This window comes from Bos taurus, chromosome 5, assembly GCF_002263795.3.
Source record: "Bos taurus isolate L1 Dominette 01449 registration number 42190680 breed Hereford chromosome 5, ARS-UCD2.0, whole genome shotgun sequence".
NCBI lineage: Eukaryota > Metazoa > Chordata > Mammalia > Artiodactyla > Bovidae > Bos > Bos taurus.
In genome coordinates, this window is record NC_037332.1 from 36,010,998 (window position 1) to 36,028,891 (window position 17,894).

General features: G+C 39.7%; 1 protein-coding gene across 5 annotated transcripts in view; it reads right to left on the reverse strand.

Moving 5' to 3' along the window:
• Nucleotides 1–3,713: 3,713 nt before the first annotated feature.
• The window catches only part of TMEM117 (transmembrane protein 117), a 610,272-nt gene continuing 596,091 nt past the window's right edge, over nt 3,714–17,894 (reverse strand). For 4 of the 5 annotated variants that reach the window (XM_015471033.3, XM_015471034.3, XM_059886705.1 and 1 more), the window contains one exon: nt 3,714–5,477. In XM_015471033.3, the coding sequence (XP_015326519.2) occupies nt 4,831–5,477 (647 nt within the window). In that variant the 3' untranslated portion in view covers nt 3,714–4,830. 5 annotated transcript variants of the gene reach the window in all.

A 17,894-nucleotide genomic window follows, 5' to 3' on the forward strand; every position in this document is an offset into this window, starting at 1 on the left:
CCAATTATCTTCAACAAGAATGACTTGTAAGCCACAAATGCTACATCTCAACTTCTCTAATTGTTTGATTATACTACAGCCTGGTCCAGCCTGAACGGTAGCAAGCCAAATACACCTGACCTTGGGTTTCTTATCTATGTTTGTTCTCGTTAATCACAACCGCATGTACACAAACATGTTTAAAAATAAAAATAGGGATAAAGAAGAAAAGTGCCAGTTTATCTGTTGCAAAACTAATTCAATTGCTCTCTCCTTCCTAAGGGCAGAGGGGTTAATAGATTATAGAGTTTGGTTCTGCAGAACAAAGCTAGGGGAAATCAGGCCAGATAAAGTGAAAGTGAAGTCGCTCAGTCGTGGCCGACTCTTTGGCTTCTACCGTTCAGGCTGGACCAGGCTGTACTATAATTGAACGGACTCTGTGGGAGAGGCAGAGGGTGGGAAGATTTGGGAGAATGGCATTGAAGCATGTATAATATCATGTATGAAACGAGTTGCCAGTCCAGGTTCGATGCATGATACTGGATGCTTGGGGCTGGTGCACTGGGATGACCCAGAGGGATGGTATGGGGAGGGAGGACGGAGGAGGGTTCAGGATGGGGAACACATGTATACCTGTGGTGGATTCATTTTGATATTTGGCAAAACTAACACAATATTGTAAAGTTTAAAAATAAAATACAATTAAAAAAAATAAACTGTAAAAAAAAAAAAGAAAGTCAAAAAAAAAAAAAAGAAGTTGAGATGTAGCATTTGTGGCTTACAAGTCACTCTTGTTGAAGATAATTGGAAAATGACATGGATATTTATAACAGAAAGAGAAGGTTAGGCAGATGGAAGAGCATGGATGGAGTTTGGTTCTGCAGAACAAAGCTGGGGGAAATCAGGCCAGATAGCATAGAAAGTCGCATCTCCACCTGAGAGAGAAAAGTCAATAAAAGCACAATACCCAGATTGGGGTTGCATACCCGAGAATGGGAGAAGGCAATGGCGCCCCACTCAAGTACTCTTGCCTGGAAAATCCCATGGACAGAGGGGCCTGGTTGGCTGCAGTCCATGGGGTTGCGAAGAGTTGGACATGACTGAGTGACTTCACTTTCACTTTTCACTTTCATGCATTAGGGAAGGAAATGGCACCCACTCCAGTGTTCTTGCCTGGAGAATCCCAGGGTCGGAGGAGCCTGGTAGGCTGCTGTCTATGGGGTTGCACAGAGTTGGACATGACTGAAGTGACTTAGCAGCAGCAGCACCCGAGAATGAGGGCTTCTCTGGGGGCTCAGAGGTAAATAATCTGCCTGCCAGTGCAGGAGATGTAGGTTTGATCTCTGGGTTGGGATGCATCCCCTGGAGAAGGAAATAGCTACCCACACCAGTATTCTCGACTGGGAAATCCCATGGACAGAGGAGACTGGCAGGCTACAGTCCATGGGGTCGCAAAGAGTTGGAAACAACTTAGTGACTGAACAACAATAATAACCCAAGAGTGAAGTGTCAGTTTGCAGTGAGGACAAGTAAGTGGTAAGAAATGGTAGGGTGCTGAGATTTTGGCTGAGTGTCAGGTAATACAGTTGGCATCATAAACTATCTTCCCCAGTCGCTCAACAGTAAAGAACTCTCTTGCAAAGCAGGATACACAGGAGATGTGGGTTCAGTTCTTGGATTGGCAAGATCCCCTAGAGGAGGGCAAGGAAACCCACTCCAGTGTTCTTGCCTGGAGAATCCACATGGACAGAGGAGCCTGATGGGCTATAGTCAATAGGGTTGCAAAGAGTCAGACATGACTGAAGAGACTTAGCGTGAATGCATGGGACTCATAAGACAGCCAAAGAGTATAACAGAATTGCTCGTAGAGCGCAGTCATGAGATATGACAGTGCTATCGACTCTTACTTTCAGATATGAGTGTCTGTGTTAAACAACTTTCTGTTTTCTTGTCAGCAGGTAGTGCTACTGGACACTACATGTGAAATCTGATGCTATAAAGGTGACAGGGGATTTTGTGTCTGAGGACTCAGAATAAATGAAGGAGAAATAATTCTTAACATTTCTAATAGGATTCACTGATGATCTTAGATGTGCAAGAAGATAAGTGAACACAATAAGGAGCCACCACGGGGAGATGAGATAAATGACTGTGGTTATATGATTTAAATGGGTATGTGATGATAAGATTTATGTCTAGGAATAGATTATAAGGCATAAATTCAAGTGTTTATTTAATTTTCCATTTAAACTGCTAATGAAGTACTCTATGATATAGGATACTAAAATTATGTCAAATTAGTACAATTTCTACACTGCACAGAAGGAAATACTATAATTACTGAACAGTAGAAATATAATTGTTTATAGTCCTTAAGCATCACAGCAATTAAGTCATCACATTTGTTATGCTTTCTTTAGAATTTTGGTTAGTAATTTTTAATCCTCGTCTTTTAACTCTGCATTTCCTGAATTTACTACACATTTTTTAAGTGTCCTTGATAGTCCAAAAGTTTTGGTATTCATAAAGCTCTGTGGAGTCATAACCCAGTGACATAGAAGTCCAGATCTGAGACTAAGCATGGCTGGGTGCGATTTTGACTTTGATTTTATTTCATTTCCCGATCTTTAGTTGGGATAGGTGCAAATGGAATGTACAATACAACAAAAGAGGTAGCAAAAGGAGGGAGACCCATGTGCTGGTGAAAAGGTCAAGAGTGGTCGATACAACTGAATACTGGAAGCCTTTGAAGGCTTGAATCTTGTTTGACCATCAAAATGTCATCCTTGGAAATTATTCCATTTGATACTAAAATTCATGGAAACTTTAAAGACATATTTTCATATCAGCTGATATCCAGTTTCCCCAGGAAACCCCCTACATCACCTGAGCATAGTGCTCCAAGGCTGATGGATTGCTTTATCTCTTATCTTATCTCTGCTGACGAGATTCCTTCATGAAGTCCTTCTTCTGTAAGAGCCATGTAAAGATCCTCAATATTTTAATAAGGACTACATACAGATAATAACACCCACTTTCTAAATCAATTCCTTCTTCATTCTACAAGACAATGACTTTCAGAAAAAAATAAAAATATAGTCTTAAGTGGCATTATCTACTTGTCCCAGAGCCAAAAGTTGAATGCCCCATGCTATGGAGATTTGGTAATGGCCAATGTCCCCACATATCAGGGATAATGTGGGAAGTTCCTTTGCACAGAAGGGGCAATGGGTTACCATGGTGAGCTTGATCTCTGCAATTTTAGTGTCAGAGATATTTATGTTCCTAAGTACCCCATGCATGCTATTAAAGGTAAAAGAAACAGCAGGGGCATGGTTCCAATTGCTGAGCAAACAATGGTAGAAAGATGTTTATTAAAGCTGACTCTCAAGTGACAGATAAATGCATAGTTCTATTATGCATGCTAATTTCAACATACAGCAAGCTTAAAAGCAGATAGATCAAAACAAGAGAGGTTTTAAAAAATCATAAAGACAAAATAGAGCTATGTTGGTATGTGACAAGAAAATAATTCTGCCTTAAAAGTGAATCTTCCTCAATCCCCTCAAGAAACATGTAACCACAATTTATGGAACAAAATTAAAACCAAGTTGGGATTGTCCCATTTCTTAGCTTGCCTGGCTTTGAGTTAAAAAAAAAGGAGGGGGGGGTGCTGTTGTTAAATTAAGATACAATTGATCCTTCTATTATAAACAAAAAACTAGATCACATAATTACTGATGTATAATTCTGATTTATTAATGTGCGATGTTTAGTTCTTAAAAAAAAGGAAAACAACACAAACACACACACACAAAACAAGCCAATAAACAGACTTTTTCATGCGCATCTTCTTTTCTACCTCACAAAGTTCCATGGCATGATTTTTAGAGGTGTTCCCTTGCTCAGGGTTGGCATACGTTTTTCAATTTTCACTGTCCAGAGCCATATTTACAGAAAGATGTACAAATATTGTAGATGGTAGCCTGCACAACCCTCACATGATTAAAACTTCAGTTCCTTGGTTTTCTAGGGCTTTGTGTAAATGCCAATACACTTCAGAGTTTACCTAACTGTGCCTCTCAACCTTTGGTCCCAAAGGTGAAGGGCAGGATTTTTAATCAGGTAGCAATTTATCTGTAATTAGGAAAACATAATTACGTATTATCATCTAATTGCAATTACTGGTTGGAGAAAGTCACATTTCACAAGTAGTGACCCATGCTGGATTAGTGTTCTCCTATTACTGAATTCTGCATCTGTATTTGTATTTGGCAGGAAGCCAATAAAAATTCAAAGGTAATCACTATGCTTCTCTGCAGTCCAGCTGTCAAAGTCACCAACTTCATTGCTGAATAAGAAAGCGAGACATACTTTCTGAACCACATCTTGGCTATATCTGTTTCCTGCTCAGACATCAAGTGGAGATCAAAATAACTGTATACCAAAAAAAAAAAAAAAAAAAAACACAAACCCATGTGAAGTAGGTTAGAGAACTGTTCCACGCTTCATTTCTGGTACAGTTAAAAAGTTTAATGTCTCAAGGCACCACTATGGTTGAACATTGGATACGCGGGTAACCAGCTAATCTAGTAGGCTGTAAAGTCAGTAAATAGCTTGTGCAACTGTGAAAAGCAATCTCTAGAGAACTGTTAGATATACTGTAGGCACAGGTATCATAATAATACAAATAGAAAACAATGAGTCCTAGAAAAAGCATGTTGAGCACCGTTGTGGCATCATTTGTATTTCTTTACCTAACGCTATGTAAACCTCACATTTACGAAAGGAAAGACTAACTTCTGAAAGTTACACTCAAGGTTGCTCTTTGTGCTTTCCCCAAAAGTGGATCTAGTTCGTCGGTGTACTTTTAGAAGTCGTTGGATCTCCGTCACCCTCAGTGGTGCTGGTTGATTCATTCAAGTGCGAGCTCAAGTTCTCCGATGTTAGGTGGGAAGACTTGTAGACGATCTCATTGAAGTCAGACCTGATGCACACCAAGGCGGGGTCATTCAGTGGGTCTTCCACCGAGGCCTGGGTGTTTTCTCTTGTGATTCCCATGTCCTTGCTGTGTTCCGAGGGGGATTTTCTTCTCATGCGAGTATAAGTTTTGTCTTGATTCTCCATGCCTTGCTCATTTTTCAAAAACCGTCCAAAGAACCAAATGAAGAATCCAAACCACACAAAAGCTATTAAACTTGGAACAAAAGCCAGACACTTGACATCAAGGCTTGCCCCTATGAACCTGCTGTGGAGGAACATGTCTCCCTCAACATAGGTTTTATTAGTCCGAGGGTTGGTGTGGTTGGACCGCCATTCCCAGGATAGCTTGGTTCTGTTCAAATCCTTTAGACTCTCTGAGTCTTTGACTGTATATATCTTCTGTCCTGGGCCAATATACTGTCCATATTCATGAGGCTTATAAAATATCTGATTCTTCCACATATTAAGATCCAAAATCAAGACGAGAAAGATAATTCCATAGTTAAACCATTTACCTGCATTAAAAAAGAAATACTGTGTATTAGTCAAAGACTGATAAAACTGCAATAGGGGTTTTCTCCTATAAAATGGAAATAATGGTATTATAGCATGAACTGTTAATGTTTTAGACCCGTTAACAATTTTTTGAGGGTACTATACTGCCATTAAGTCAGTTGGCAAAGGAATTTACTAAATGGATGTTAAGCATGTGAAAATGTAACTCTTGATCCCAGAGCCAGTAATTTATGGTATTTATACTAACTAGACAAAGTCTCCTGGCTTTTAAGGCACCACCACTATACTCTAATTGGGTTTCATGTAGGTTATTCTCCAGAACATTTCAATTAAGGTTTAAAAACAAGTTCTAATAAAATTCTTAGAAAAGTCCAACATATGACTGAATATCTCTTATGGTTTTATAATTATGTCTGGGAAAGAAATAAATCGTCTTGCAACATAAGCACAACAGTGCATCAATTGAATTCACATTGCTGTTTGTTGGTGACCTGTCGATTAAACTATTAGTCGATGTGGTTCAGATCAATAATCCTTGAGCATTCATTTCAAGACTTTAAAAACATCAAATTCTCATTGAACAGAATCCATTCATCAGACATATAAATATAACCAAAGCTTTAGAAGATATGATTTGGAGAGACTATAATCACTATGACTTCTTTGTAGGATTTAAAAGTCCTATATAAATAAGATATTATTTAGAGACATATTATCTAGTGAAATCTTTGCATCTTTAAATGGAAATAATGTGGAAAAACTTTGAAGGGATACTATATTCCATTATAATTTTTATTATAATTCGTTACAAATTTTACAGTATGAAGTGTTAGCTTAGTAACACTTCATAGTTTTGCTATAGCAAATAATGTGATATATTTACAGATTCTAAAAGCTTTAGTTATTATATATAATGTCAAAATTATTTTGTATTTAAAAATAATGATATTTAACATTATTAAGTTACTGCCCTCACATGACAACTAGGATCTTGGGAAAATGTCTTAAACTAAAACTGGTAAACACGTATTTTGTAATACATACTTCAATAGAACACATAGCTTAAATATGACCTTGGGTAAGGAAAGGAGGTTAGGAAAATATTTTATCATCATTACACATTTTCAAGCTCCTATAATGTGCAAATACGAGGGCTTTCCCAAATCCTCGTCTGGATTCCAAAACCTATTAGCTACATTAACTTGAGTTAGTTGCTTAAATTCTCCAAACTCCAATTTCTTTACAAGCATAAAATAACAGTACTTATTAAAGTGGTTAACATTTCATGAGATTATTATATACTAAGCACAATGTTTGCTATATAAATAGAACTCAGTAATTGTCACTAATATTATCATCAAAGCCTTGCCTAAGTCATGATAATGTCTTCATTTGCATGGAAAGGTACAACTTCTCTATGAAGAGAATTTATTTAAACCACAGGAAGGGAGATTATAACTGCCTGTCCTAAAATCATTCACTATACAGGGTTTATAATATTTGTAATGAAAATTCTTGCCTGAATGATTAGTTTGGCACACCCAAACTATAAATTAAAGTGGGGATGCTGGAAACATCTCCAGATATGAAAAGATGCTTATAACACCTCGTACTGTTAAGTTCAAGCCAGTCCTGCCCTCTTGTATCTTCAAAATGAAAACAGCATCAACCCTAAAATAAATCAAGAAAGCTCAAGCCAGAGAAATTCCACCAAATTCAAAGGCAGGCATCATTGCCAGATATTTATTGTATTCATAATAGACTCTGTGGAGGATACCTTAGTAGATCCTGAGGGCATATATTACTGCCTTCAAGGAAGGAACTTACCATCTTACGGGAAAAACAGAACAGAGACATCAACAGATAAATAATAATAATAAGAGGCCACATCTAAGAGGTGCCGAAGGAGTGATACAAACCATAAAGCTGAAGACATTGAGAAAATGGACTAAAAACTGAGTGCTAATTCTGCAGAAAGGATTTTGAAGGAAGTAGCAATTCATGTGGTCAAGAAAGAAAAGGAGGACAGGGAACAGTTTGGAAAATATTATGTTTCTTTTAGTATATGTTTTTATTATGCTGCAGATAGAATAATGTACAGAAAAAGATCAGCTAATGTGGAAGAGACGGGGCAGAGAGAAGGGAAAGAATGGAGACTGTTGTAGGAAAAGAAGGCACAGCAAAATGAGAGACAGGTGATATGAAAAGTTCAGGGATTCTCATTCAGTATCATAGAGGCACTAAGTTTGTAGCTTTCGTGATTGAAGCAGTTAGGAGAGGGGTTTTGGCTCCTTCTCTGTTGTAGGAGATCCATACTTATTCTCCTTTTGTAAACGACATGGGTTATGAAGCTATGGGGAGGGGAAGAGGTCCTTGAACTTATAGGACTGACCATCAACTTTTTGACTCACAAAGTGAAAAAAGTGAAAGTACTAATTTCTCAGTCATGCCTGAATCTTTCCAACCCTTTGGATTGTAGCTCAACAGGCTCCTCTGTCCACGGAATTCTCCTGGCAAGAATACTGGAGGAGGTATTCCCTTCTTGGGGGATCTTCCTGACCAAGGGAGCAAACCCGGGTCTCCTACACTGCAGGTAAATTCTCTACCATCTGAGCTCACAAAGTCTCCTTGGAAAAACCCTGTTTAGATCACATTTATCAACTCATGAACAGAGCAGTCTCCCATATGGGGTTTCTGTTTCTAGGGTAATGATGTCAGAAATTGAACATAAGCAGCACCACAGAATCAGAAAGGAAAAGGAGGAATGCTCATGGAGCATAGAGAAGGGTGCTTTTCTGGTGGCTAGAAGATGCTCAGTGAATAACAGTAAAAGGAAAAAATAAATAAAATCAGGGGAAAAAAGTGGTAGTGAATTTACAGTGATCAAACTGAAGGAACCCTGCAGATAGAAAGAGCTTTTTTTCATACTTTCAAATTATTTTCTCTACCCAAGTTGAATGGTGCTGGGTCAGCCTGACCACTAAACATTCACATTAAAAAATCATGTTATGTCACTTCTCAAGTGACCTGGTGTCCATATATTAAGACAAGAGAAAAAAAAAAAAAAGAGAGAGAGAGAGAGAGAGAGAAAAGACAAGAGGAAGGAGACACCAGTTAAAAATGTGTTGCCTGACATGGATACCATTACTCTGCTCTAACACATCTTTACTGATTTGTGAGAGGGGAATCATAGTGACAAAAACTGCAGCCTGGACATCAGCAGATGGAGATCAAATACTCAGTACAATTTGGGTAATGTGTTTAACCTCTCCAGATCTCAACGATTTTAGTTTCAAATTGAGTTAACAGAAATAGATGCCTTCCAGTTCTATGATTCTATCCTCTTCCCCCAAGCCCTTCTATTTGTTAACCATGTAAATTCAATTTTTTGTGCTGTGAAATGGAGAATACCATCAGCGTTGTTGTTCAGTTACTCGGTTATGTCCAGCTCTTTGTGACCCCATGTACTGTGGCATGCCAGGCTTCCCTGTCCTTCACTATTTCCCTAAGTTTGCTCAAATTCATGTCCATTGAGTCAGTGATGCCACCCAACCCCTCCTCTGTCATCCCCTTCTCCTGCCCTCAATCTTTCCAGCATCAGGGTATTTTCCAATGAATCAACTCTTCACATCAGGTGGCAAAAATACTGGAGCTTCAGCTTCAACATCAGTCTTTCCAATGAATATTCAAGGTGGATTTCCTTTAGGATTGACTGGTTGGATCTCTTTACTGTCCAAGGGACTCTCAAGAGTCTTCTCCAGTACCATAGTTCAAAAGCATCAATTCTTCGGTGCTCAGCCTTCTTTATGGACATGACTACTGGAAAAACCATAGCTTCAATTATCTGGACCTTTGTTGGCAAAGTGATGTCTCTGCTTTTTATAATGCTGTCTAGGTTGGTCATAGCTTTTCTTCCAAGGAGCAAGTGTCTTTTAATTTCATGGCTGCAGTCACCATCTGCAGTGATTTTGGAGCCCAAGAAAATAAAATCTCTCACTGTTGCCATTATTTCCCCATCTATTTGCCATGAAGTGATGGGACTGGATACCATGATCTTAGTTTTTTGAATGCTGAGTTTTAAGCCAGCTTTCTCACTCTCTTCTTTCACCTTCATCAAGAGGCTCTTTAGTTCCTCTTCACTTTCTGCCATTGCTGCTGCTGCTAAGTCACTTCAGTCGTGTCCGACTCTGTGCGACCCCATAGACGGCAGTGCACCAGGCTCCCCCATCCCTGGGATTCTCCAGGCAAGAACACTGGAGTGGGTTGCCATTTCCTTCTCCACTGCATGAAAGTGAAAAGTGAAAGTGAAGTTATTCAGTCATATCCGACTCTTAGGGACCCCATGGACTGCAGCCTACCAGGCTCCTCCATCCATGGGATTTTCCAGGCAAGAGTACTGGAGTGGGGTGCCATTGCCTTCTCCATTTCTGCCATTAGGGTGGTGTTATCTGCATATCTGAGGTTATTGATATTTCTCCTGGAAATCTTGATTACAAGCTTCATCTAGCCCAGCATTTCACATGATGTACTCTGCATAGAAGTTAAATAAGCAGGGTATAGTATACAGCCTTGACATACGCCTTTCCCAATTTTGAACCCGTCTCTTGTTCCATGTCCGGTTTTAACTTTTACTTCTTGACCTGCATACAGGTTACTCAGACACTCATCAAACCACCTCAAAGGATCATCATGATTGTCAACTAAAAAACACAGTCACAACCTGAAAGTAGAGAGCTGTTTTATTTGGAGGGAAGGTTTAAGACTCCAAATCTGGGAAGTAGTTCTGAGAAAACTGCTCAAAGGAGGCAGAAGGGGAAGTCAGGAAGTTTGCAATAAAGGGAGCAGGCAGTTTGAACCTCAAAGATCATGTGTCAAGTTAAGGAATTTAGCATTGTATGTACAGGAAGATATAAGCCTCTGGGCTCACTGTGTTCACTCCTTTCATATGCACTTCAGCTGTCTGGGGCCAATCTTGTTTCCTTGTTCACCTTGCTTCTTGCATTCCCCCAGCCCCTAAGCAATCTCTGTGGGGGTGGCAGCATCTGCTGGATCTCAGTTTTGGGAGTCCTCATTCACATTTGGAGGCCAGATATTGGTGATGATTGTGACATTTCTTGTTTATTAATATGGCAGGAGATATTTTCATTTCACAGGATATAATGAAAAGTTGTGGACCTGCGAGGTGATGCTAATGGTAATGAACCTGCCTACCAATTCAAGAGATGTAAGAGACGCCAGTTCAAACCCTGGATCAGGAAGATCCCCTGGAGGAGGGCATGGAAACCCACTCCAGTATTTTTGCCTGGAGAAGCCCATGGACAGAGGAGCCTGGTAGGCTACAGTCCATTGGGTCACACAGGGTTGGACACGACTGAAGCGACTTAGCATGCATGCAAGCACAATGAGAAGGGGTGTTTGAGAGTTCTCTGAAATATACTGTTTGCCCAAAATGTAGGGTAGTATTATTTCTACAATTTCTTCTTTCTGCTTCTTCAATCCAGTTAATATACAATCTAAATAGAGAGAAGAGCATGTTAATGGTTTCTAACAAAGATATATTCTCAATGTTTCAGTTTGGATAAAACAGAATGAATTACTGAGCAGTGACATTAATAGGTAGATATCACTGGACCAATTGGGCTCCATGCTGTCTCAGGTGGTAAAGAATCTACCTGCAATGTGGAAGGCATGGGTTCAATCCATGGGTAGGAAGATCCTCTGGAGGAGGAAATGGCAACCCACTACAGTATTCTTGCCTGGAGAATTCAATGGACAGAGGGGCCTGGCGGGCTACAGTCAGACAGGATTGAGTGACTAACACTTTTACTTTCACTGAACTAATTACCCAAGAGGCCCCAGTGTGAATCTAAATGTGAAAATGCATTGTGAATCAGCATATTTAACATGTTAAAAATCCCTAGCAATTGATAATTTGCCTACAGCTTGCAGTAGTATTAGTCCAGAGAAACGCACACAAAATGTGAAGCTAAATAACAGGGTACAGATTCTCCCCATACCCCCACTCCATTTCCACAGCCGAGAGACCACGTGGGGGTGGGGAAGTGTGGAGGGGAGAGCATTAGATGAGGCAGGATTCCTATTGATTTATTTCCTTTTCTGCTTCTGTGAAGGCAGCCTCGCCCTTCCCCCACTGCTGTAGTTGCTCAGTTGAAAATGCAACTGCTGAAAATAGAGAAGAAACGGCTCTTCTTACTTTTTGCATCCTGCCCACCTGACATAACTCCTGCTCCATTTATCCATCGGTACAGAGGAAGGATGTCCATCTTTCTCTAGAGTCCTTTTTTCCATTTTCCGACACACTGTTTTGTTACCTTCATAATACTCTCTCCTCTTTAAAAAATTACTTTAATGAGATGCAGCAAACTAGAAAGCAAAATTAAGTGGGACAGCTCAACTTAGTGTACTTGTCTATGAAGTGAAGGAGTTGAGTTATATAACCCTTAAGATTTCTTCCTAGTCCTAAAAGTCTCCTTGATGAGTCTATGAAATAAACACCGCCTAAACCTTAATGTTTTATGATGGAGTGGAAATCTCACCATTAGAGCAAAAAAGATGCAATATACATTTTTCAGATGGAGAAAGCTTTCCTTAAAAAAAAATGATTGTATATTCTCAGAAATGCTGTTTACCATAAAAAATAAATTTGAGTCTCTGAAATGACTCACATGAAAAGGTGTAAGACACAGAAAAAGAAGAAGACTAACAGTGCTTCTATTGCCATTTTTTCATGTGTGTTGTTGTGAATGTACAGTCAACCAACCATAACAAGAGGTTTGGTATTTTGGCATTAATTGTATGAGAGTTTTTGCATTTCCCCCTGTTGTTTCAACTACACAGCATAATGTAAATCAGCAAGGAGGAAGGGTAAGAATCCATACATTATTTCTATTTATCTCCTCGAAATACCTCACTGTCTCCTTTAATGAGAAATCCCTGCATGGTGTTGTGGGATTGCCTCTTTCCTGTGTTGTGTGCTTGTAATGAATCTTACTGATTGGCAAAAATGATATTATGATGGTAATTTTATCATCTTACTTTGTGGGAGCTTAGAGAATCCCGGGCTAGTTAATTTTAAAAGAATTCTTCATTAAATATCAGCCGCATTTTAGCATAGGAAATGACAAGAGTTTGGGGAAAAGTGTTATTTCTTTCAACTAAGGAAAAATACTATATGTGCTGATATTTCCACCTATAATGAACCTTTCATAATTCAAATATGCAATTATAATATTAAAAAAAAATCTTTTACTCAGTAGGGTTGCCAGTTAGTGTTGAGGTTGAGCTCTGCTGTTAGCACCTCTATAGCAAGTGGGGTCACCATTTGGGCGGACTCTATGCCCAGTGGTCACGCTCTACAAAGTCACCAGCATCCATTATGTGATCACAGGAAACCCTGACCTTGAAGAAGATGAAGTTTGTATAATTAAATAAATAACAGTGTGCTGTAATAGTTTCCTGGCCACGTTCAATATCCTCTCATTCCAGACCTGATCAGTGTAAACAGGGCACTCTGAGTTAGCGGCTCTTTAAGCACTGGCCCCACCCACCCCCACACCCCCCTTGCAACCAGGTAATTTAAGAATATCCAGAAACCACATTAAATGCTTGGGTCATGAGGAGACGGTTGAGCCAATCGAAGATACTTACTAAAAAGTTTATGAACTAATAAGAACTGAGTTAGTAAATTATCTCAAGACTTAAAAGCAAATGAATATAGCTTCTCAAAATGCCTCTTTTGTCATTGTTACTTTCTTAAGTAGGAGACTACTCCTTTAGGACATAATCCAATATGATGAATAGAGGTAGAAACTTGTGATGATGAAAAGCACAAGAAAAGGATGTGACGTTGTACTGAATTCAATTACCATCACACTCTTTCTTGAGACTGGGAACTGTGCTATGCTCATTTCTGTATTCCCTAGATCCTCGTTTAGTTTTAGACACATGTTAAATCAGAAAGTGTCCATTAATCAATAAGTAAAGTCTGAAATACTATGTCCAGAAAAATTTCAAGGAATGAAGTTCTAGACTTTCAAATCAAATGCCGTTGTCACAATGATCTGGTGAATTCTAAGATACTGCTAAAATCAGATAAAGTCTGGAAAATTGGGAAAAAACAAACTATTTATGTCTCAAAGAATATGACTAGTTATATATTTCAAGTCTTTCTTCTGGCTATAAAGAGAAATATCTGAAAAGCATTTGAGTTTTACTATAAAAACCCTCATCTATGCATAAATAAACCCAGGACACCTCATTCTGGACAGAACAGACCAGCTTAGGGGCAGCAAGGGCTGACAGGCTATGGGCAGAGCAACCATGGCCTTGAAGAAAATGAGTTTGGGACAAATAAAAGAAATTGTTGCTTTAGGTAGAAGTAAACAGTTAATGCTAGAGCTTCACAAATGTGTTGGAAATGGAAATTGCTGCAGGAAAGGTTCAGAAAAATTCATAACTAATAGAATAGCAAGAGATCCTTGTATGCTTTGGATAAATTCATGATCATTGGGGACTGTCATGGTGAAGAAGATGCATTGCATTTCCCTATAACAAGTCCCTTGCTAATTTTGCCAGACAGAATATTCTGCTGGATGCACCACTGGCCTGCCCTCGCCAGCACTTTCCATGATCTGATTGACACAGGAGAGCTCCTTAAAAAACAATCCTTGGGACCTCATTTGCCAAAAATCATGCACCTATGGAAATAAGACGAAGGACATTATTTTCATGCATTCTTTTCCACAGTTTCACCATTGTGAAGCACCTGTGCCCTCGCTCTGCTCAGGAAACTGAAATAGAACACCGACCTAGGGAGGCTTGTTCACTGCTACATTTTCCATTTTTGCCGAAAGGTTCCCATGGGCATCGTCATGCCAGTAGTGTGAATTCTCTCCTCACAGATGCACGGGCCTTCCTTCTGGCCTTTCCCCCAACCCTCTCCTAATTTACTCAGATGATGGCCACCAATGGGACACTTCTTTTGTCTGACTGGGATGACAGATGGCAGAGCTTCCAACGGGATCCGCATTAATAGGACTTGGGGAGCTTCAGAGTCTGAATTGAGAGGCCATTCCTCTCTGGCCTCCAGAGACTTAGTACATCATATTTTGAATCCATCTTTGCACTCATCTTATAGGTAAAAGGGAAGATGGCGAAAGAGATAATTATACGGTTGTATTTAGCATTTACTTTTAGGAGAATGAACAGTGGACTTGAGCTAAAAGCACCAGTGTGACCAAATCACTAACCATTTATCCCCTTTATTACTGAAGTCAAAATTCCCAGAAAAAAATATTTTAACACACCCTTGGAAAACAGATGATTTATTTTTATAAGCTGTAGCTCAGCTTATAAAATGAAAGCTCATACATACTGCAGCAAACCATCTGTCGGGGGGGATCCAGATGAGCTAAACAGATGCAACAATTCAAGTTATTTCTGACATGCATAAATAAAACTAGCTAGGAATCAGGATTAAAAAATACTCAAATCCTAAAGGCTTTTAAAATGTCAATGGGAACTCATTAGTGTCAGATAACCCTCTACATATAGAGCATTTCATTGGGAGAGAGATTTTTTTTTTTTTTTTTCATTCCTAGCTTTGTCTTTCTCGAGGACTCAGAACATAACTGCTATTTATGTAACAGGAAAGAACTCAGAATAGTTGATAAATAATCAGAGAGCTCTCTCTCAGGCTACTTAGTATTTTTTGAATTATAGGGAAAGCAGATTCTGAATGGATAAAAGGAAAAGCTTTAGGTAAAAACAGTGAGAACTTACTAAGTGCTTGCTTCACGGCAGGCAATGCTTTAAGTACCTTGTACATATTAATTAATTTCATCCTCACTGCAATCCTATGGGATAAGTATCATCACTGTCCCCATTTAACAGATGAAAATACTGAACCTCTAAGAGGTTAAAGAGCTTGACAAGGGCCCTGCCACCAGTTAGTAGCAGGGCTGGAATCTACACACCAAATCTTTACATTCCATTGCCTCAGCATGCACAGAACATCTTTTCCAGATCACAGAGAAATGATAATTGAGACCATCAAGCCATCCTTGATCCTGGAAGAATCCCAGCCATCCCTGTCTAGGCTCTTCTGGTGCAGAACAAACACAGAGAAAGCATTAGACAGAGCTGTCTGACAGTCTGTAGGATCCTTTTCTAGCCCTGTCTCCAGCTTCTTCTGGACCTTTCTCCAGTCATGCTCTGCTTTGGGACCTCCTCTGATTTGGCCCCAGCTCTGAACTTTCTACCTCCTCTCAGATATGCCTTTCTTCCTGACTACCCCATTTAAAAATTTTATTTATTTATTTGGCTGCATCAGGTCTTAGTTGGGGCATGCAGGATCTTCGTTGTGTCTGGCAGGATCTTTCGTTGGCCCCGCACAGAGTCTCTAGTTGTGGTACATGGGATGGCTCAGTAGTTGTGGCACATGGGCTGAGTTGCACTCCATGTGGGATCCTAGTTCTCCCACCAGGGATCGAACCCAGATCCTCTGCATTGCAAGGCAGAGTCTTAACCACTGGACCACCAAGGATGTCCCTACCCCATTTCTATTGAATGTGTATTCTGCCCCTTGGGTTTTGTTTGATAAGGCTTATAGAAAGTACATAAATGCTGAGATGAGAGGAACTCTGATTACAGGAAATGTTTCTCAGTAGCTGTATTTTTCAAAGTATGATCCTCTGGCTACCTGCATAGGCATCACTGGTGGTGCTCCAGAGAATGGCGGATTCTGGGCTCCACCTCATACCTGAGGCATCTGACTCTGGGTGTGTGGCTGATGGATCATTTACACAAGCTCTCCAGGTGATTCCCATACAAACTAAAGTTTCAGAACTATTGACAGAGCGTGTTTCATGCTTAATGATCCCAGGGGTGATTCTATATTTACTGACCAGGAAAGCATTAAGGTCTACCTACAAAAAGAAGCAGAACTTGGAGGAAACTATCAAGCTAGCATTTGTGATTCTCTTGGAAGTTTGTGGGCTACTAACTATTGAGCATGTTAAAATACAACACAGTGCACTATGTTTTAGAGATTTTACCTGGGTTTGCCCAGAAACAACTATTTTACAATATCAAGTAAAGTCAAAGGCCTTTCAGGGCAGATGGGTGGTACTGCAGAATGGCTTCAGCAACCTCTTCAGTCAATTCACAGAACAAAGAGAACAACAAAGACAAAACAAAAGGGGGAACGTTCTGATTTTCTTCAGTTTCCCTGGGTTGAGAAGATCCCCTGGAGGAGGACAAGGCAACTCACTCCACTATTCCAGCCTGGAGAATTCCATGGACAGAGGAGCCTGGTGAGCTACAGTCCATAGGGTCACAAAGAGTCAGACCCAACTGAAGTGACTTGGCACACACACATGCGTTCTTAAGTAGAACATGCTGAATTATGTAAGCTTTGGGCACCACAAAACCTGCCCCTACCCCTGTCTATAAATGACAGCATATATGACAAAGCTACATATAAGAGCCCTGAATTAAATATTTTTAACAGTTTTATTTTCCTTTCCGGCCAATGGACTCTATGAGCCTCCCTCCCCACCTCTCCTCTCCTTTTTTTAAACTTGATGTTCTGCACTCAAATAGGATATTTTTGAAAAGCCTTCTGATAGTCAGAGACAATATTAGTGCCATGATGGTCTGAGACAAGAGCTGATAGTAAGAACAGATGGTTCTGGCAAAAGCCCACCCAAAGGGATATGATGATACCACGTGTGTGATAGCTGTTTTAGAAGTCTGAGAGGGCAGTTGTGCTGCAGAGATTAAGTGGGGACTCTGAAACCACACTATGTGACCTGAACTCAAATTGATTGATTTACCCAGCAAATTTAATAGATGGGCCTCATTCATTTTGAATAGGAAAAGAAACCTGCTGTATCTTCCCTATTCATGAGCTCATTCTCCAATTTAGGAAGGTCGCCTCATGCTCAAAGCAAAAAACAGCCTTCAAGTTGGGAAGCAAAGGTTTTTTTGCAGCACTCAGATGTTCACGTTCTCTGCGCTCAGGCTATTTTTATTCAGCAGCACAGACGGTCGTGTAAGCACAGATTTCTTTGGCAGTTTTTATTATAGCAGGTGTAGGATCCTAGGCCATTGTCCTTAAAACACACACGTTCACTACCCGCATTTGAACAGCTTGAGAACTAATGCCATTCTTTATTTGATTATGTAGCTTACTGATTCTTGCTAAAAAAAAAAGAATTATAAAACATAACTCCAAGAAGACTTGTTTAGATGAGAATGACTGAGATGTCATGAAAGAATATTATAATAAATCATATTCAAGCCATTTCAAGAGCAGGACACATTTGAAAATGGAATAATCTAAGCATCCACAAGAGAATGACTTGAGGCAAACATGGAACCTTGCCACAGCAGTT